The 20716-nt window shown below is 53.2% G+C and overlaps 5 protein-coding genes across 5 annotated transcripts; all 5 read left to right on the forward strand.

Annotated features, from left to right (window-relative positions):
• The first annotated feature begins 1059 nt into the window (after positions 1–1059).
• On the forward strand, positions 1060–2410 carry C7974DRAFT_53365 (uncharacterized protein). Its single transcript, XM_046146808.1, has 3 exons — positions 1060–1608; positions 1668–1859; positions 1943–2410. Exons 1-3 carry the CDS (start codon positions 1251–1253, stop codon positions 2371–2373), a joined length of 981 nt encoding a protein of 326 aa, XP_045993644.1. The 5' UTR covers positions 1060–1250; the 3' UTR covers positions 2374–2410.
• Positions 2411–5088: 2678 nt separating this feature from the next.
• On the forward strand, positions 5089–5836 carry C7974DRAFT_402542 (uncharacterized protein). Its single transcript, XM_046142725.1, has one exon. It carries the CDS (start codon positions 5304–5306, stop codon positions 5685–5687), a length of 384 nt encoding a protein of 127 aa, XP_045993645.1. The 5' UTR covers positions 5089–5303; the 3' UTR covers positions 5688–5836.
• Positions 5837–7608: 1772 nt separating this feature from the next.
• On the forward strand, positions 7609–10020 carry C7974DRAFT_53385 (uncharacterized protein). The gene is made up of 2 exons (XM_046146809.1): positions 7609–8079; positions 8138–10020. The coding sequence occupies exons 1-2, from the start codon at positions 7746–7748 to the stop codon at positions 9886–9888; spliced, it is 2085 nt and encodes a 694-aa protein (XP_045993646.1). The 5' UTR covers positions 7609–7745; the 3' UTR covers positions 9889–10020.
• A 3165-nt stretch (positions 10021–13185) lies between these two features.
• On the forward strand, positions 13186–14025 carry C7974DRAFT_416957 (uncharacterized protein; the record flags this gene model as incomplete). Its single annotated transcript, XM_046144029.1, has 1 exon — positions 13186–14025. The coding sequence occupies one exon, from the start codon at positions 13186–13188 to the stop codon at positions 14023–14025; it is 840 nt and encodes a 279-aa protein (XP_045993647.1).
• A 5368-nt stretch (positions 14026–19393) lies between these two features.
• On the forward strand, positions 19394–20476 carry C7974DRAFT_427764 (major facilitator superfamily domain-containing protein; the record flags this gene model as incomplete). The annotated part of the gene is made up of 1 exon (XM_046144575.1): positions 19394–20476. The coding sequence occupies one exon, from the start codon at positions 19394–19396 to the stop codon at positions 20474–20476; it is 1083 nt and encodes a 360-aa protein (XP_045993648.1).
• Positions 20477–20716: the final 240 nt, after the last annotated feature.

A 20716-nucleotide genomic window follows, 5' to 3' on the forward strand; every position in this document is an offset into this window, starting at 1 on the left:
GCCCCATGGGAGGCCGGTTTACTGTAGAATAGCCCCTTTTGGCGCAAATAATAATCACTCAATCAATCTATAAGTTTCGCAGGCGTTACTTAGAATGCTTAGTGTGGACGCTTACCACCAGACAATGGAATAAACCCGAGTTTCGTTCCATCTTTTTTAATCCCTCTCATGGTTTTGGTGACATCCCGTCTCATGCCGCTTTACCCGCACGTTGACCAGAAGCACGTGAATTCGATATAAGACCACAGCTTACAGACTTGGTCGGTCTCTTCAGTTACCTACGGAGCTGCCACCTTTCCTCATGGTCCACCTTTTTCCGAGAAGGGTCCACAGTCAGTTCATGAAGGAAGAGCAGATGCCCCGAGACCGGACACGAGATGTGATGTTCTGGACTTGATCGGGTCGGAGCCTACTCCGGCGTGGGGATACGCAACATGTCTGCGAAACAAGCCTTGCCAATCCAAAGCTTAGTTCTTCGTATCAACTAACGGAACGGGACCCTTGTCACAGCCACTCACTCGCCACAAACGGAACCCTTGCTCGAGTGCCAAAAAAAGCCGCACTCCAAACCATAATAAAGTGAAGGAACACCAAGCTAGGTTATCCTCTTTGGCACGATACAACACAGCAACAAGTTTAAAATTCCTACAAAATCACAGATTTGTAGAGAAGAAGACGCTCTACAGATCTGCTTACCCGGAGTTCTGAATTTTGTGGTTGCTGCCTTCTGGTATCAGCAGCAACTCAGCACATCGTTTGTGAGTGCGGGTTTTTTGTCACCCGAGTACCTTATTCCGGCAGCCACTCATTCGCCACAAGACACGAGGTACCCCCGCTGCATCCAGGGAGAAACGATGTGTGCAATAGAACTCGTCGCATACCGTATAAATTGGTTTCTTTGGCCAAACGCTAACAGGAGACTCAGACGTGGGGGACCAATTACAGTATCAAAACTGCGTCCCAGGGGACCCGCGTTCTACTCTATTAGTTGCTGTGGCTAAGTTCTCCCTGCTAGCGTTTTGTCACAGAAATCAATTTATACGACATGCTTCCCTCCACGTTACCTTGTCTTGCTCCAAAAGACCAATCCACCTCTCTTGGTGGTACTGGTTGATTTGTCTCGTTGCTCGACGTACCATCTCCATACCGGCCAACGTGTTCTCAACCTCAAGTGCTACTACGGACAAATCCCCATTGCGGTACCACTTTGATGCGAGTGCTTCACAACGCACCGGAACCAACTGAGCACCATGATCGAAACACGACACACCCATCCGGATGACGACCGACCCCACGTTGGCATGTTGGTCAACGAGGCGGTTTCTCGACTAGCACCTTTCTCTGCGCTTATCCTTACCATCATACTCGTCGTCGCGTTCCTCGTACGCTACTACGTGTTCGAGTTATTTGCGATACCGAGATGTTACGGCGCAACGTATTCGAACCTCAGTGAGGTCAATCGACGCGGGTTTGTCAACCACCACATCGCCGGTCTCGCGAAAATCCTCATGCTCGTCGTTGCTGCTCATCCGTTCCTCGGCATCGCCTTTGGGTCGGCTACGGTTCACACTCTGTTTCTGGGGGCTAAGGTTGTGACGTATGGCGATGGTATGCTTTCTGCCCCTAATTGCTAAAGAAGATCGTGTCAGAACCTGACGGAATTGCAGTTCTCATCGTTGTCAACCAACTCTTCATTGCCATGTACATTTTTGAGCTTCTGTTCCGTGCGAAGCTTTCTCCGATCGCGGTGCTCCACCACATCGGCGCCGTGGTCATAGCGCAGAGCGCCGTCGCCATAAGTCTGAACTGGGAGCATGAGCGCGACGCCACTATCGAGTTCATCCTGTGCTTCGTATGGGGTATGTATGGTTTTCGCAAACCGCATGCATCCGACCGATCTGCCCGCGCTCTTCGAGCTTTGCTGACCGGTCCCACGTGACAGGTGCCTTTGACATCGTCGCGGAATTCTGGCCACATGTCGCCATCATCCTGTATCGTGTGTATCCGACACGGCATGATTTCCTTGCAAAGGTGTTCTGCTTCAGCTGCATCAGCACGTTCGCCGGTACCGTTATCGAGACTATCACTGTCATGTGGCTGTTTGGCTCGCTGTGGGACCGCTGGACGCTTCCGTTTAAGATCGTCACCCCACTTCTGCACGCGATCTTCAGCGCTGCTCAGCTCTTTGGGGCGAGAAATTTTCGCAGTATGTGGCTGCACCAGAAGAGGTTACGGGATGAGCAACGGCAGACTGAAGGAATTGCGGCCGGTGTTTTGATAGAGGATCACATCGGTGGTAGAAGCGACACTACAGGGCAGAAAGAGATGCATGTTGAGGTCTCCGCCAACATTCGTGGACAAGAACTCGTTTGAAGCGGTAGTCTCTCGCGTTGGTCGCATCCTAACTCGCACCTCTTGTGGATACGTAAGGGAGTCCATCTCTCGCACTAATGTAAAAATATCAGACGAGGTGCCTGCGTTGGGGATCTCATGGTAGACTTAGATAGAGCGTAGACACTTGAGCAAAGCATCATAGCAATCTCGGGTTTTCATCAATATCGATTTTAGGTCTGGTCGGGACAGCTTGTGGAGAGACTAGAGACTCACGAGTAGATGATGAACCAGCTCAACCCCCGGGCGGAGCTGTGTGGAGCCGACGGCGTTTCGACTGACGTGAAATGAAGAAATACTACATCTTCACACCCAGCAAGCGGGATCAAGGTTCCAGAGGTATTGGGCTCCTCACTGACGTATGTCATTCTGCGGCTTTGATTGGCTTTAGAGATGATTAAATTGAAGGGCCCGGACGTCAGTGCCACTGACGGCTACCATACCGTATGTTCTGGTGGAGAGCGACTTGACTATCCGCTTTGGGCTATAGTCTTTAACACCTGTTAAGCTTATTAGACAGCTGCGTCTTAGTTATTATAGAGTTGTTACAGAATCTTGCTTAGCTTACATAAGCGCAGGCGTAGAATTAACCTCTACAATAAACTGCTCACGATGACCTAGAGCAGATAGTGGAGTCGCTCTCCACTAGAAAATACGGTATCCAAAACCCCACCGAACGGACCGTAGTTTCAGCAAGTTCCACCCCCTGATAGTTTCAGCGGATGTGACAGCATAGCTTCGAACTTGAACTTGAACTGATCCCCACCGGCGCGTTCTTAACTCTTGTTGTAAGTAACCTATCTTAGCTCGCTAGGAGACACACCTTATTACAGACTCGATCAGCTTACCAAACTTTAGCAGAACCGTTCGGTGTGCATTAGAGCAGCTCTAGCACTATTGTCTTCTCTCTAGATGGTACACCAACACTAGGGTACAACACCGCACTCTTAACAGGTAAAATATGTAGAAGAAAGTCTGTTAAAAACACTATAGGGGGGTTTGTTTTACCTATTTATGCAGTATTCTTTTATATTATAGTAGTTTTTTTATATAGGTCTATTATTCTATCTAGTATCTATCTATTTAGTAGAGGAAGAGAGGGGGGGAGGAGAGGGGAGTAAAGGAGAAGGAAGTAGGAAGAGGTAGAGGGGGGGGGAGGGGGTTGGAGAGAAAGATTGTAAGGAGAGAGAAGAGAGAGAGAGAAGAGAGATATAATAACAAGAAGAGGCATAATAAAGAGGTAGTAGGCTGTAAGCCTAGCTACCTAAGTAGCTACGTACCTACTATAGAACTAGATATTAGGTAAAAAAACACTACAATTTTAGGTAATCTAACCTATAGCTAGGTAAATAAGCCTGTCTACCTAGCACACTAGGTAACTATACTTCAGCAGTGTTTTTAACACTGCACTTATACCCTAGTAAACCTAAACACTATAACCTAAGCACTACGACCTAAGCACTACAACCCTACACTACAACCTAAACACTACTATTAGATCCTATCTGATAGACCTTAGGACAGAACGACAACAAAATATACCGTACCGAGCGAGGACTCACCATCAAGAGTAGATCGTGATGTGATACGTTTTAAGGCTTGCTGGCTCAGTGGCTTAGTACTGAGATCTGGCAACTACAACCTGAGTAACCACCAATTGCAAGCTACACGCACCTGCCCAAGTCTCTTGAATTTGTGGCTCTAGCACCGTGTTGACTAGCTAAAGGAGAGTACTGTTTGAGCACTACAAGTTAAGCACTACGAGTCAAGAATTACGACCCGAGCACTACGACTCAAACACTACGACTCAAACACTACGACTCAAACACTATAACCCAAGTAACCACCAAGCTACACGTTACCTGCCAACGTCTCTTGAACTCGTGGCTCTAGAGCTGTATTAACTGGCTAACGTAAAGTAGAGTACTGTTTGACTAGTCGCTCTCTTGTTGGTCGGTCATTTATATGAGCCGAGTAACCACAAATTGCAAGCTACACCTACCGGCCTACGCCCCTTGAATCTGTAACTCCGGCACGGTATCAATTGCCTATCATAAAGTAGAGTACGAGTACTGTCTGACTACTCTCTCTCACATTGACCAGCTACTAAAGTCTTCTATCTTTCCACATGTGTGATTTCTATTTGCAAAAAAGGTGTGGACATTAGCACGATGCATATGTACCTAAAGGTGTAGCTTGAGACGGTTCAATCACAAGATATCCACCGCGGATGATTGATTCTTCCCATCTACCTACCCACCCTTTCCGATCCAGGCGCACCCTATCCTATACCATCCATCCTATTCCACCCTCCCGTTCACGTCAGCTTATCCAGTTTATCCAGTTTATCCAGTTTATCCAGTTTATCCAGTTCATCCAGTTTACGAGTACCACCTCATCCATACCACCTCATCCATACCACCTTACAAAAACCAATCCGCAACCCCATCCCACACTTGTCCGCCCCACTCATCCTCCTCTTTAGCTCTCATCCCCAATGCCTCCTTCAGCGTCGGCCACTCCAGCCCATCCCCACCGACCTCCTTCTCCTTCCCCCACAGCTCCTGCTTGACCTGCACAACCGACTCCTGCGAGCGACGAGCACTCTATTGCATCGCTACGTCGTGACGGGGGTACGGTGAGCTAGCCAGCGACGCGAGATACGCGTCCCAGGCATCGTCTGCATCCGAGGCGTCCGAGTATGCCGCACCTGAGGCGTCTGCGACGGACGGCACGTCTGATACGGCCGACGGGAAGCTGGGCTGGTAGACGTACGAGCACCGGGCCAGCTCGAGCCACTCGTCGTCCGAGTCGACGGGGATGCCGTCGATGACTTCGAGGTTATCGAAATTGAAGATGGGAGCAACGGGAGGCGGTATTGGTTCGTAACTGCCGCTGTGAACGCCGGTGCTATGGGTGGTGGTGTTGTCGTTGCTGCTGTTGTTGTCGTTGCTATTACTGATGCCCTGACTCTTGCTGCTGTCGTTGCTGTCGGAATCGCCGTCGGAGTCAGTAGCCGAATCAGATCCACCGTCGCTGCTGGCACTACCTTCAGAGTCGGCATTATCTGCCGCTGCGTCGGGGTTCGTGGCAGCATCGTCCGAAACATCCTCGGGCTCTGTCTCGTTGGCATCAGCGACAGCCTGGGCGTCCCTCTGTTCTTGGTGTGCACGGCACCAGCAGTCCTTCGCGTGACCCGTGAGCAGGAACTCCGCCACGTCTTTGCGCGTCTCAGGGGACTGGGAGCTCAACGCCAGCGGGCTCGCTGTGCTGACCGAACCTCCGGCTGCTGGTAGCCACGGCCCGGGCGGGAACACGAACGGGTGCGGAGAGGTGACAGGGGCTGTGATCAAAGCCGTCGGGGTCATGTCTTGAGATGTGCCTGGCCAGCCAAAACGTGACCGACGATCTGGCGGAGGCAATGGTGCGTATGGTCGCATTGGCGAGGTTCCCGGTGAAGCTAGGCCTGAAGCTAGGGGGCTTGCGCTTCGCATGGTAGGTGGACTTGAAGTCAGAATGCGCAGCACGGGTGTCGCTGCCAGTGACACGGCAGGGGCCGGCGGTGGAGATGATGGCGTGAATAAAGAAGCGTCAAATGTGAGCGGACGTATGACAGAAGCTGGTATGTCGATCGACAGCGACGACGTTGGCACCGGCTCAGGTGTTTTCAGTGCATTTCTTGACCGCAACGCAGTGTTCTTGCGCAGTACAAGGTCGCAGCTCTTTGCTGTTGGCGTTGCCGGTGCTGGGGTGCTCGATGGAAGAGAAGATACTTCAGACGGAGTTGTTGGTGACCAGTATCCCGCAGACTCAGGTGGAGATGCGGACGGAGACGTCAGGTCTTTGAGGAAGGCAGACAGAGGATATTGGGGACGAAGGTTTGGAGTGCTTGGCGGGTTCTCTACCAAAGGTCCCTCGAAAGAGAAGCCCTGGTACATCTTGGACAGGGTACGGGGCGACCCTGACTTTGACGTTGGAAGCGAATTCGCACGAAACTGCGGGGCCCAGTGATGCCTGACAGCGTCTACATCTGACAAATGTTCTCGTGTGTTGGGTTGCGCTTCGTCTAGGTTTTGCGGTGCGTCGTCCAGGCGCAGTGCAGCAAACTGGTCGCCGAGCTCAGCAATGTCTGGCATGTCGCAGGTCGTTTTGGGATGCTTGGTTCGGTGATGCTTGCCACCCCCGTTTGCCGCGTCTTCTGGAGCCAGGCTTCGGCGTCGATGCGAAGTCAAGCGCCCATTTCGTCTCTGGGGACGGGTTGAGCCCAGCTAGGATACTGAAGCGGTTCTCTGCGAATCTTTAGCACGACACTGCAAGGCGTCGGAAGTGGCCTACGCGTAGGCGCAAACGCATTCTGGTGGGGACATGTGTGGTGGCGGGTGGCCGGTGGAGCGTCCAGTTGGCACTCAAAGCAGCGGTCGTCGTTCAGGGGTCGCGCTGGAGAAGGACCTCTGATGGGCCGCCCGCTGTTGCATGAGGTTCGGGGCCTCAAGACCATAATCAGTGCAAGGTAGGGAATGTGAAGTAGGAGCACTAGGAAAGAGAGATGGAATTGTAGCTCTAGGTTAGATATTGAGGTGAGTAGTAGGGCGGGGGGCGACATCATGTAGGGTATCAACACGGCGTTATCTCAGCCACGTGCTGATGCCTTGTTGTTTCGATGTCGGGAAAGAGGCGTGGTGACTACGGCAGGAGCGAGGAGCCCAGCTCGATAGGAGATATGATGAGATACTGATAGACTTGTAGAATCGCGAGTGCATCTGCGATCTTGAAGTGCATGGTGAAGTACATCTTAAGGTACCGTTGAAGTACAATCTTGCTGGTGAAGTAGGGGACTAGGACTGTCTACAGTGACAGCTGTCTTGTGGCTAGGTTGCCGACTGCATCATCAGATCAAGCAACAGCATCAACCTGTTCAACACACTGACAGATCGCCTACTGGTAATCTTCGTGATACGTTCACCGGCGTCCACTGGGATTGCTCTCACGTGCGCAGATTCGATGGCTACCCAGATTTTATCGAGGAAAAGCATGGGATAGCGTTCAGCGATGTTCAGCGATGTTCAACGATGTTCAACGATGTGCAACAACACGCTTGACAGCTCGTCAGGACACGACGGTCCAGTGCATGCGGCAACGCGTCACAGGCTGCTTAGTCAGGCGCGTCAGAGCGCAGATTTATTCCCCACCGTCGTCAATGTTCCAAACTGCACTTGGGCGCCGACACCCCACCGCTCGATCTCTCGCCGCCCTCCACACCCCACGGCGCTCCAGGATAATTGGCAAGCCCATTGATCCGCAATTATCTTGGAGTCGCTAGCTCACGACGCGTTTGACTGCCCACGACTGCTGCAATGTCCAGCGCTGCCGAGCCTGCGCAGAGGCAGCAGGCGCGCCGCCCGATTGCGCGCATCGTGCCTGCCATTCCTCACCGTCTGTCGCGCCGCGTGCCTGCCGCAAAGCCCGTCTCCCCCGCACAGCCGCTCAAGGACCCTGTGACGCAACCGGAGCCGCAGCCGGAGCCGCAGACCCAGCCCGCGGAGGAGAAGGCGGAGGAGCAGCCCGCGCCGCCTGTCGAGGCCCCCGTGCCCACGCCCGAGCAGGTCACGCCTGAGGCGGAGGCTGGCGCTGCAGCGTCGCCAGCGCCGTCGCAGGATGGGGAGGTGCAGCCAACAGCCGAAGCGCCAGGTGCGTTGAACTCTGCCAGACCTGCCCAGCACGTGCAGAGTCGCTAACAGCCGGACAGCTTCCACTGCGAACGACGGACCGAACGACGCCCCGAACGACGACCCGAAGCATGTCCATGAAGCCCTTGCGGCTGAGGTCGAGGCCAAGCCGCTCACGAACGGCGTGCACCGCAAGGAGCTGCCGCCGCCCTTCTACCCGTCGAGCATGAGCGGCATGAACACGCCGGTCGCGGAGAGCCACGGCCACGTCTTCCACCCGGCCCGGCCAAGCGTGGACGGCGCAGTGGGTGGTCTGGTGCAGGACTCGCCGGTTCACCCTGCGACGCCTCAGGCCTTTGAGGCAGGAGACGCGCTTCGACAGGCTGTGCCGCGCATTCCACCCGGCTTTGCGCCGCCCGACTTCACGCCTTCGTTCTTCCCCGGACACTCGCACCATCCCTCGGACGCCGGCGCCCCGTGGCTCTACCCGCCGTACTCGATGCCTCCCCCTCCGGAGCCCATGTACGGCAACGGCAGTGATTTCCAGTCGCCGCAGTTCACCGCCGGCCCGGCCGCATACCCGGAGCCGTACCCAGCGCACTTCTCCCCCGAGGACCCGCGCTTTGCTGCCAACGGCATCGCGACCTCGCAGTCACAGTCGCCCAGCAAGTCGCAGTTTGGTGAGCCTCTCACGGATCGCCTGGACGTCCAGCACGCGCAGCCCCAGCAGAACGGCGGCCCTCGGTCTGAGGAGATGAGCGAGTCGCCCTTCGAGCTTGCCTCCTACCTGTCTACGCAGTTTGGCAACCCCGAGTTTGCAGACTTCCTTCTGCAGGTCCGGTCGCCCGAGTACCAGTACATGTCCATTCCCGTACATGCCATCGTCGTAGTCCGCAGCCCGGTCGTGGCCAATGCCCTCCGCCGCAGCATTCCCTCCGCTCATCGATCCCGGGACTCGCGCCGTCTTGCAGACGTTCTTACCACAAACCCATTCGTTGCGAGCGAGTCAGTCCAGGAGGCCGTCAAGGTGCTTTACGGAGCACCGCTCCTGTCCATGCAGTCTTTCCTGTACGGCCTCGGTCATTACTCGCCAGAGGTGCCCCACGCGCACGTCACAAAGGACGCTCGCAGGCGCATGGATCAGCTTCTCAGCTACATTGCAGCCGGCAGCGTTCTGCAGATTCCCAGCATGCAAGTACGAGGTGTGGAGATTGCCAAAGCGCTACTGCGGTGGGATACCGTCGAGCAGGTCCTGCACTACGGTCTTCAAGCCACAAGAACAACCCTACGATCGGCCGTCGACGCCGATGTCCGCGATCCGTTCGCTACAGAGCTTCTCAACTCAGCCATCGACTTCATCGCGTACAACTTCCCTAACGACTTTTCACTACACAAAATCGCTGCAGAGCTTCGAGACGACCCGCGTCTGCCCAGCCGTGCCGACGCGCGTGCGCAGACACACAACCCGCGGCTGAGCAAGATCCGTTTCGGCGACGCGCCCGCCGACGACGACACACAAGTCAGCCCCGTGTCGAGGACTCTTTCCACTATCCTTCTATCGTTGCCGCCGCAGCTTCTCGGCCGCCTGTTCAACCACCGCGCGACCGCCAACCAGATTGGATGGACTGGCGCTGCCAAAGTGCTGCACGACGTCGTGGACGAGCGCGAGAACCGCCGCCAAAAGGCTGCTCAGAGTCAGCTGCAGCTGGACGGCACGGCGCCGAGTGCACTCATGGAGAACCTGTTCCTCGAAGAGCGCGTCGAGCACGTCGGCACCTCCCATCTCCATCCTTCTGGTTACATGATCACCGCACACCGTGTCGGTGCTTGATCTGACCCTTCGATTTCTGTCATTATTTCGTCTCCCATGCGCTCCGCACGGGGCATAATCCAGGATATACCGATGTGCTCTCACCATCTGGCAACTGTTTCCTACATTTCCACTTACATAAAAACCTTGGGTGGGCCTTGCTCTTTCCGGTGTATAGCATAGTGAGCGTTGGGCGTTGCGAACTGGTGTTTTGGATGAATTATTGACACGGTCACCACCTTCGGTGGGCGAAAAGTATGGAGCGACGACGCATATTCCCCAGGATTACGACGCCGAAAGGCAGGCCCGGCGCGCGTTGTATACCATCGGCATTTCTTGAAGCCGTGAAAAGGCGTAGGTAGTTGCCCTTAGAGGCGGAAAATAACATTTTATGAAACAGCAAGATACCATGCACGTAGTCAGTCGGCGTATGCACCTTCGAGTCACCGAACAGCCACGCAATCCTACACCTTTCCTCTCGGGAACATACACCGCCGTATGTCTCCGAGAGGAATAGTACATAAGCCCCCGCAGCCCTCTCACGCAAATTCTCCAGCAATCGCAAATAACCGGTGAAGATCCAGTCGTGGTATGACTGTGCTGCGCCCTTCTCACGTCGCCTCGCGCCTTTAACGTTTCCGTGCTAACGGCGTCAAAACGGTAGTAATGTGTAAAGGTTCCGGAATTTGCACGGAAATAAGCATGACGCGCCTAAACGACGTTTTTGCGTGCGAACAAGCCTCCAACAGTGCGACGGACGTGCCGCACGCTGCTATGTACCGCTAGCCGTTAGTACGGAATAGCAACCATGTCGTCCCGCACATATGATCTACCTTCCCCAGATCCTCGCTCCAGATCTACGGATTCCTTCCTGGTCGCGTCCACTGTTTCTGCGCGGCTTGGTGGAAACATTTGTGGTTTGCAGTGTCGTCGTCACAGCTGAAAGAGTAGATTCGCATTGCGCAGCGCTGTGCTGGCAGACTTGATAGGTCACTGTAGCCAAGAGATGGATTCGCGACCAAGCATTACCGAGGCATTGCGCGACTCCGCCCAAGCCACACACGACGACAAGGTCGAGCAAAAGTCGGCGCAGACATCGCCGCTGTCCAGCCACAAATCGCATGGTAGCCTGGCAATAGGAGATGCCCCGGTTGAGGAGCGCCAGGAAAAGCCGCACGTGACTGAGGACGAGACCTTGACCACGGTGAAGAGCGGGCCCAGCGTCCACGATGTAGACATCATACCAAACGGCGGTCTCCGGGCCTGGTTACAGGTCCTGGGCGCCTTCTTCCTGCTTTTTAACACGTGGGGAATCGTAAATTTGTTGAGCAGGGTTCCGTCCGGTGCAGGTACAAACGTCCTAAGGTTTGATACTTTCACCGACACTTGTTTGTTTGTACGTGAGAAGCAAGTAAGCATCTTCACACATAAGTATAGTACTTTGCCTATATAGAAATGTATCGCTTTCATCACATCTTTCTAAGCCTTTGCCCCTTCAACAGGTTATGAGCCCAGTTGCTTCAAATCTATCGTACGCAAAGATTCACACACATTGTCTCTGAACCGATCACTACCACCATATCACCCTTCACCAATACCGCCGACCTATCCAAACTCCCATCCGATCTTGTCCAGTTGAAAGGCCAGGACAACTTCGTTCGTTGGAAACGTGATCTCAAAGTCGTCGCCATCTCCGAAGGAGTTCTAGACATCATTGAAGGACAAGAGCCTATCCAGTCACCTCCCAACGAGGACGACTACATTGGTACGCTCTCCTCAGAAACTCCAACCAAGACTGAGTCCACTTCCGCACCCGCAGAAAGCTCTGCTCGCTTTACTCTCACTGCTGCCCAGTACGAGCAGCTTAGCAAGAGTAATCTCGAGCAACTTCTTACCGTGCGACGACTCACCTTAGTTACCAAAGACGATAGCACGACTGCTGAAACCAAGGGTGAGCTTGCCCGGAGACTGGTTGACTGGGATGTTGCAAACACCCGGACACCGCCGGTTCCAGATCGTTCCACTCAGTTTGCTGCACACAAATCCTTGTCCGATCGCATTGCCCGTTTCCGATTGAAGTCTAACCAATACGAGCGCAACAACCAGCGAGTTCGCCGTGCTACCGCGATGCTCATCTATTACTGCGACACTACGATTCAGGGAAACCTTGAGGCGTTGCAGACTCCCCATGACATCTGGCTATACCTCCATCATCATTACCAGATGGCTGATAGCCGAGTGGAGCAGATTGCTCAGGACAAGATTAACAAACTCCGCCTTCGGGACTGTTCCAGCGTTCAGGATTTCCTTAACCGCCTTGAGATGCATCGCCAGGATATACGCGACGTGAGCGGTGAACCGTATTCTAATAGGCAAATAATCCCAAAGATTCTGCGTGCCTTACCAGACTCTTATCGTCCTTTCATAGATCAGCACGACTATCTGTCTGATCTGCCTGGCACTCCTCTGCTTACACTAGATGATATTACTTCCCAGCTCCTAACTTTTGAGTCTAAGCTTGCCAAGCGCGGTCACACAGTCCACAACGCCACTGCTGTGTCACCAACCCAGGTAGCAAACACACACACCACCGCCTCGAACAACTTCCATCCCGCCAGTAATAGACCACCCCAGGAGAAGAAGTGCTTCACTAAAGGCTGCCGTACATAGTAGAGCCATACTACCGACAGATGCTAGACAGCTCATCCAGAGCAACGCCCCAAGAAGAATAACATGAAGCCCACTACTGTTGCGAATCACACCAACAACAACCCTCCAGCTACAACAAAGGCTTTTGTTACTCATATCAACCTTATTCCGGGCCCGTGTGATTACAGTAAACACATAATAACCACTAACGATTTAGACGACACATGGAATGCCCTCGAGGGTACGGCCACTACAGAGGATGAACCTCAGAATGCGGGTCAACTGTCGTCTTCAGTAGTCAATCCAGCCACGGTGGTGACCGAACTTACTGAGGAGCTACAATGCGCTCAACTCTTCCCAACAACATATGGACAAAACCTATCTCGTATAGGACAACGCTAGGTTGTCGCTCTCAAAACTATGCGCGCCTACAACCAACAAGTTAAACGTCTTGCTATAGAGCACAATAACCGAGGATCACTTCAATTCGCCTCATTGCTGCTTGCCAAGATAAGCATTTAGCGCAGGTCATTTCGCCTTCATCAATATAACCAGGGTCTGTCCGTCTTCCAGACATGCCTGTGGCGTTTAATTAGGAACTCACTTCGAGTTTCTCCCCGCTCCGTCACCGTGCCCAATAAGACTTGTCCGGTTCTGGCAAAAATCTTCATGCTCACTAGCAATGTCAGACGCGCCCATCTTCACACCCCTGTTCCTGCAACCCCAAAGACCTTTGACACCTACATGCAGAAGACCCATCATGCGCTGCTGCAACTTGTAACGCAGCGGGGCATCACCGTCCTGCCGGCCCCAGGTGCAACAAAGGTCTTGAAGAGGGATATGGTCAGGGCATTAATAGAAGACAATGAACTACAGCAGGCGCAGTCAACAATTGTCGCTGATAATGATGGGATGGAGACTGTGAATAAGGATGTCGAACGGCTGCGCGTGACTGATGACAGTCCGGCACCTCATACTCCTTCTCCAGCTCCTCGGCCCAGGCCCCAGGAACGTAGATCTTATATGGTTGATAATCTCACGATTCCTATTAACCCACCTCCATATAAGGATACATCATCGCACGCTTTTGGCACACCTATCAGCCTTAGCGATGTTCTCTCTCCAGCGCAAGGTCTAGATGAGACGCCTCCTAGTTTCCGTGCTGCTCGACAGATCAACAACCAGCTCAGTCTGATGCTTAATATTGACAACCAAATCAGCCCTTTACCTCAGACCGTCTCGCTTGATGTTCTAAACCTTGCAGAAGCCCATCGCGTGGTAATGCAGTCTGTTCAGTACATTCAGCTTGTCGAAGAAGACCCCGAGTACAGCGCGACTTTTCATGACTTCCAGGTAAATCTGGAACAATCAGCCGCCAAATCTGCAAGTGACGAGTCTAATGCTGATGTTTCAGGCCCTAACGGTTGCATAGCTATAGCGCTTACGGTCTCTGGTGATGCATCCCAGGACACAACTGTCATGCACACCAAGAGCGGTCAGGGTGAATAGATCCTGGACTCTGGTGCGAACACCCACCTTGCTTATCAGCCTGAGTAGTTCTCTGAGCTCCATCCTACCTCTAAGCAGGCAAGCAGCCCGTCTGCTGCGATTCCCTTGCAAGGACAAGGTGTCGTCAACCTGCATATCTCCGAGTCAGACACGTCTGTATCTCTAGTTAGGACGCTGTTTGCACCAGGCGCTCGTATTAACATACTTTCACTCTCACGACTTGGTAAGGCTGGTATGTCTAGCACGTGGGACGGAGAACGGATCACTATATGTGATGCCCGAGACAACCAGCTTCTTGGTACCGCGGTAGAGCGAAACAGGCTCTATTTTATGCGCGGCGTCACTAAGAATGCCCAAACGGTTGAGGGTAAGACATCCCCGCCCCAGCCACCCGTTCCGCAGCCTCTCGCTTCGCAGCCACTCGAGGTGTATAACGTCGCTCGAAAGATGGTTATTCGTGCACACCGTCGACAGGGTCACCTCTCCTTTTCTGCTTTACGTCAGCTCGTTGGACATGCCACTGGGCTTAAGTTTTCACTCAAGGATGTGGAAGCCATGCTTGGAGCAGTCTGCCCTGTATGTGCGGTGGCTAGACCCCAGGTGCATATTCCTCGAGAACCTGCTACTCGACAGTTTACAGAACCAGGTGAGATGATCATTGGCGACATTTGGGGCCCGCATAACAACCCAGTGGGGTGGGATGGGACAAAATACGTCCTCTTCCTCACTGACGTTGGTACTAAATGGACATTTGCCGTACGTATGATCGGTATGCATCAAGCATTTCGGGCCTGGAAGGTAGTAAACCAGATGATCCAACGGACCAATGGGCGCGTCACTAAGCGTGTTCGCATGGATAACATCTTCAACACCCACGAATTTCGGGACTCCTGCGAGAAGAAAGGCATCGACTATGAGTTCTCTGCGCCCTATGGGGCCCATCAGGTTGGTGTTGCTGAGCGCGGTCACCGCACCATGCGTGAGCGAGCGTCCGCCATGTGGCAAGATCATCTCCTGCCTGGACACCCAGATGACTGGGTGGAAGACTACGGTTCCGGAAACTTCAGTGCTACTCTACCTGAGACACTCTGGCCCGAACTAGTTTGTCACGCGATCTGGATCAAGAATCGTTCCCCAGCTGCGTCACTTGGTGATAAAGTCACCCCCTGGTTTGCCAAATACGGAGTCGCGCCCGATCTGAGTCAGGACCGTGTCTGGGGTAGTCCAGCATACGCTATCATCCCATGGGATAAACGTGGTGGGTCCAAGATTCTAGAAGGACGGAGTCAGCTTGGCTATTTTGTTGGCATGCAGAACGAAACTACGCATCGTATCTACAGCCCCGACACTGCAAAAGTTACTCGACAGTGGTCTACTATCGTTGATGACGGTTGCGAAGAAGAGGAAGACTATAGCAACCCAGACGACGGCGGGGCTGAGCCCGCACCGGATGACCTGAACGCTCAACCTCCCCCTTCCCAGGAAGATAGAAGGGATGAGCCCACACCGGATGATCTGGACGCTCAATCGGTTCCGGCTAGTTCACCTTTGCCAAGTCTGAACCCCGGTTCTATGCGATCGACATCTGAGTCATCAACACCAGAGTCTGAGCATGAGGCTCCTGGTTCTATCGTGAATACTCCTGTCCAGGAATCTACTTCAGCTGCGGGCAACTCCAACATCTCGCGCTACGACGAGCAGCCTATTCCGAAGGCCAATAATCCATTTACTACGTGGGTTGTGAAGGCAAATGGATATCCCACCCACAAAGGACAGATCAACGTGCTCATCACTAGTTAGGCTGACCAGACTTCGGATGATGATCTAGACTTCTTCACCAGGGGACAGTTCAACACGCCATATTTCCAAGGCTCAGCCCCCATTCCTGCGTCCTTTTCTAGAGCCACTCCTGCTAGTCCACAATCAGTCCGGGATGATGAGAACACCGACAGTTTCGATGTCAATAACAATGAACCCAGTCATGAAGTGTCAGATGATGCGTCTGAATAGGAGGAGGCCAAGGACGCCGAATCTGAGGAAGACAAAGACTACCTGGGTGATGCAGAACCTCTCGCTCAGCCATCACGGAAGCGACGTCACAAATCTGCTAGTCTACTCATAAAGCCAAAGCCGCGGCGCGCGTCATCTGCCTCTAGTAACTTCAGCAATGTGTTATTCAGCGACAACCTGGACTGGGACTTCGATAACAATAGTCCTGCTCCTCTTCTCTCGCCACAGCCCTCTCCTCCGCTTACCTCCCAGCTGCGTCATGTCGCTAAAGACGTTCCCTGCCTTGATCCCACTGATGCACTGAGACAACGTCATAACTACAACACCGCTCCTGCCCCCAATTCTGGTTATCAGATTCGGGATATGCAGTATAGACCATGCGTCCAGTCTGGGAAGGTTTGCATTAAATCAGTCATTGCACCAAAAGATTAGTGTGAGCGGTGTGTCAGGGCTACGAATCACAAATATATCCCGCCCACAGCTGCTGATCTGCAAAAAGAAGCAACATGCAAGGCAAAGTTGGCACAAAAAGAGGCTGACAAGATCAAGGCCCTAAAGGAGGCCTGCAATCACTGTGTCAATAAGAATGCTCGCTGCAAGAAGCTTCCAGTTACGCCCAATAATCCACTAGGTCGCTGCGAGACCTGTCTTAAGCGTAGCTTCCACTGTATCCCTGCCTCAGATGCTAATCATGTTCGGCGCCTCAAGGATCTTAAACGCTAAAAGAAAAAGGCGGAAGTCACTCAGATCAAGAGATACCACGCGCGTATGGCCAAGAACTCTAAAGATCAGAGCTCTTCAACAACTCAACATCTTGTCAGCCCCAAAAGGAAACAGGTGCGAATGCCATCTCAACCAGTCTTCGCTAGGGCTAAGAAACCTTACTATCGTATACCTCCAACACAGAGGGTTTCTTCAGACAAGAAATGCCACCGATGTACACAACTCAAATTCCAATGCAATGGGCAAACCCCGTGTTATTAGTGCAAGAAGCTTCCCAATCTTGCACATGCACCAACCGAACGGTTCTGTGTTCACTACAAGAAACATGAGTCCTTCATCATCAAGCATGAACATGTGGTGTTTCTAGAAGATGAATTTGAGGAACTGTGGCCCAAGGGCGACTCTTGCGATCACTGTATCACTTACAATCGAACGCACTTCAGGCAGAATCGCGAATGTGAGGGATTTCCGTGCACCTATTGCGTGGACGAACTCACCAACAACTATTACAATGCTCGACTACACTGCGTCAAAGTCATCAACCCTAAGTACAGACAGCGAGCTTACATGGATCCTGACAAGGTCTCTAGTCTTCGGCAAAAATATCGCGATAACTGGGTTGGACGCACAGGCCGACCTCTCCTTAACATGGTCCAGACTGAGGAGACTGCCAGTGTACGCGGAGATTTCCTCATTGAAGCCAGTGAGCTAGACTACAACTTAGACGCTGATGACAGTGCCAGCAATATCACTGACTTCACTGCAAATGAATCGTCACAACCACAACACGATGATGTGTTAGCCTTGAATGGACGCAGACTTTTCTTCAATACCACCCACGACTATGCAAGTGCACCTGAACCACGGACATTCAAGGAAGCTATGAGTGGCCCTGAACGGGATGAATGGCTACAAGCTTTCCTCGCCGAGATTGACAGTATCATCCGTGCTAAGGTATGGTACTCAGTACCATTGTCAGAGGTCCCTGAGGAGTTTCTCATACTTAGTAGACGATGGGTCACAAAACGCAAGCTTAAGGCTGATGGGACTATCGGCCGTTACAAGGCTCGATATGTCATTCATAGTTTCCTCCAGCGCAAGGGACTTGACTACACTGAGACTTTCTCAGCAGTAATTAAGCACTCTTCATTCTTGCTAGTTTTTGCTATTATAGCTAAGCTGCTCTAGCTTTGCGACACTATAGACGTTATAACAGCGTTCCTTAACAGAGACATCGAGGAAATGGTATTTGTTCGTGCCCCGGAAGGTTTCGAACACCTCTATCCACCTGGTCACGTCCTTCAGCTCGCCAAAGCGCTATACAGTCTCAAGCAGTCACCTCGAGTTTAGTATACAAAACTCCGCAACTACCTCGTGTCGCTTGGGTAGGAAGTGTCAGCATACAATCCATGCCTTTTTCATCAACAGGGGTTTGGGGTCATTGCCGTCTATATAGATAATCTCCTCATCACCACTAAAGATGCAAACCTCATAAATAAAGTCAAGGAGGGCCTATCTAAGGAATTCGAAATGACAGACCTTGGTCCATGCACAGAATACCTCAAGATGCAGGTGGACATTCAACCTAGTCATGTTCGACTCCACCAAGCTAGCTATGTCGCGCAGCTGCTTCAGAAGTACAAGCTTACTAATCTGCGACCGGTCAAGACGCCTCTTGAGCCAGGAGTCGTTCTCAGTAAAGAGACAACTCTTACTGCGTCAGACAACTTCAAACTTCATTACTAGGAGCTTATAGGAAGCCTAAACTACTTGGCTTCTCGCACCCGCTATAACATCAGCTTTGCCTTCGGAGCAGTATCTCAATTCATGTCTAATCCTAACGAAGGACACTTGCGTGCGGTTCATCGCATTTACGCATACCTCCAACAGTTCCCTGAGTTTAGACTACTATACTCTGCCAATGCAACACCAGTCATTCAGGCCTGGAGCAATAGCAATTTTGCTCAATGCCCAGACACACATCACTCTACTACTAGCTAGGTCTTTACATTCTGCAGTTCCCCAGTTAGTTAGAGCTCAAAGCGCCAGAAGACTGTTGCTCTCTCCTCATGTGAAGCTAAGTACGTAGCTGCATCTAAAGCAGCTAAGGAAGCTATCTAGATAAACAGCATCATGAAGGACATCAGCATTATCAAAGTTCCGGTCATTGAGATTAGTATTAACAATAAGGCAGCACTGGCGCTCACACGCAATCCAGAGCATCATAAGCGGTCGAAACATATCGATATCAAGTGGCACTTCATACGTAAGAAGGTCCAAGAGAAGCAGCTCGTCACTACTAGGGTATCAGGGAAGGAGAACAAGGCAGACCTGTTCACTAAACCACTGCCGCGTATCGCCTTGGAGACAGGACTGGCCAGACTCAGTGGTTGAAGACCATATTGCGTGAACGAGGGAATGTTGAGCAGGGTTCCGTCCAGTGCAGGTACAAACGTCCTAAGGTTTGATACTTTCACCAACACTTGTTTGTTTGTACGTAAGAAGCAAGTAAGCATCTTCACACATAAGTATAGTACTTTGCCTATATAGAAATATATCGCTTTCATCACATCTTTCTGAGCCTTTGCCCCTTCAACAAAATTGTTTTGGGTCTTACTCGACCTACTACTCCACCATGCTCCTCCCCTCCTCCTCCGCCTCAAGCATCGCCTGGATCGGCAGCACGCAAGCCTTCCTCCTCCTCTCCGCCGGCGCCCTCACCGGCCCCCTCTACGACGCCGGCTACTTCCGCGCCCTCCTCTTCACAGGCACCCTGCTGCTCGTCGCCGGCCAAACCCTACTCTCCCTCTGCACCTCGTACACGCAGATCTTCCTCGCGCAAGCCCTCTGCATCGGCTTCGGCACCGCCGCGCTCTTCGTCCCCTCCGTCGCAATCCTCACCACCTACTTCTCCACCCGCATCGGCGCCGCCATCGGCCTCGCCGCCGCCGGCTCCAGCGCAGGCGGCGTCCTGTACCCGATCGCCTTCCACGCGCTGCTCCCCCGCATCGGCTTCCCCTGGACCACGCGCGCGCTCGCGCTCCTCGTCGGCGCTACAATGGCCATCCCCTGCGCCGTCATGCGGCCCCGCACGCGGCCGCCGCACACCCGCGCGCTGCTCGACCTCGCCGCGTTCCGCATCCCGGCCTACACCCTGCAGGTCGCCGGCTTCGCAACGGGGTTCATGGGCCTGTACATGCCGTTTTTCTTCGCGCAGACGTACGCGCTGGACCGCCGTCTGACCAGCCCGGATCTCGCGTTCTACCTGCTCGCCATCATGAACGGCGCCAGCGTGTTCGGCCGCATCGTGCCCAACGTGGCAGCCGACCGCGTCGGCGCGCTGAATGTCGTCGTGCCGTGCTGCGCCGTCGCGGGCGCGCTGTGCGTGTGCTACGTCCCCGTCACGGGGACACCCGGGCTGTGCGTGCTGATGGCCGTGTATGGGTTCTTCTCGGGTGCGTTTGTGAGTCTGCCGCCCACCGTGGTGGTGGCGCTGAGTCAGGATGCGAGGGATAAGATTGGGACGCGCATGGGGCAGAGTTTTTTCGTGGTTGGGGTCGGGGTGCTGGTTGGCACGCCGGTTGGGGGGGCGGTGTTGGATCGCTGGGGGTGGGGCGCGCTGTGGGGGTATGGCGGGGGCATGTTGTTTCTGGGCGCGGGGTTTTTGGGGGCTGCGCGGATGGTGGCGGGGGGGTGGCGGTGGAGGGTTAAAGTGTGAGGTGTGAAGTGTGAAGTGTGAGGTGTGAAGTGTGAGGCGTGAAGCGGTGTCGTGGTGTGCGCGTGAGGGGGGAGGTATGATACATGATATACGTCGTCCAAACACACACAACGCCGTTACCGACCAGAAGGTTCTCGAGGAAATGGAATCCGTTACTCGAAGCGCACGCAGCCATTCTCGCCTCGAAGTAATCGCCTCAAAGCAAACATCCAAATCTACACTCCATCCAACGCCCATTAT

The sequence above is a fragment of the Boeremia exigua genome (genome assembly GCF_020726555.1).
Source record: "Boeremia exigua strain MPI-SDFR-AT-0100 chromosome Unknown C7974scaffold_11, whole genome shotgun sequence".
Taxonomy (NCBI): domain Eukaryota; kingdom Fungi; phylum Ascomycota; class Dothideomycetes; order Pleosporales; family Didymellaceae; genus Boeremia; species Boeremia exigua.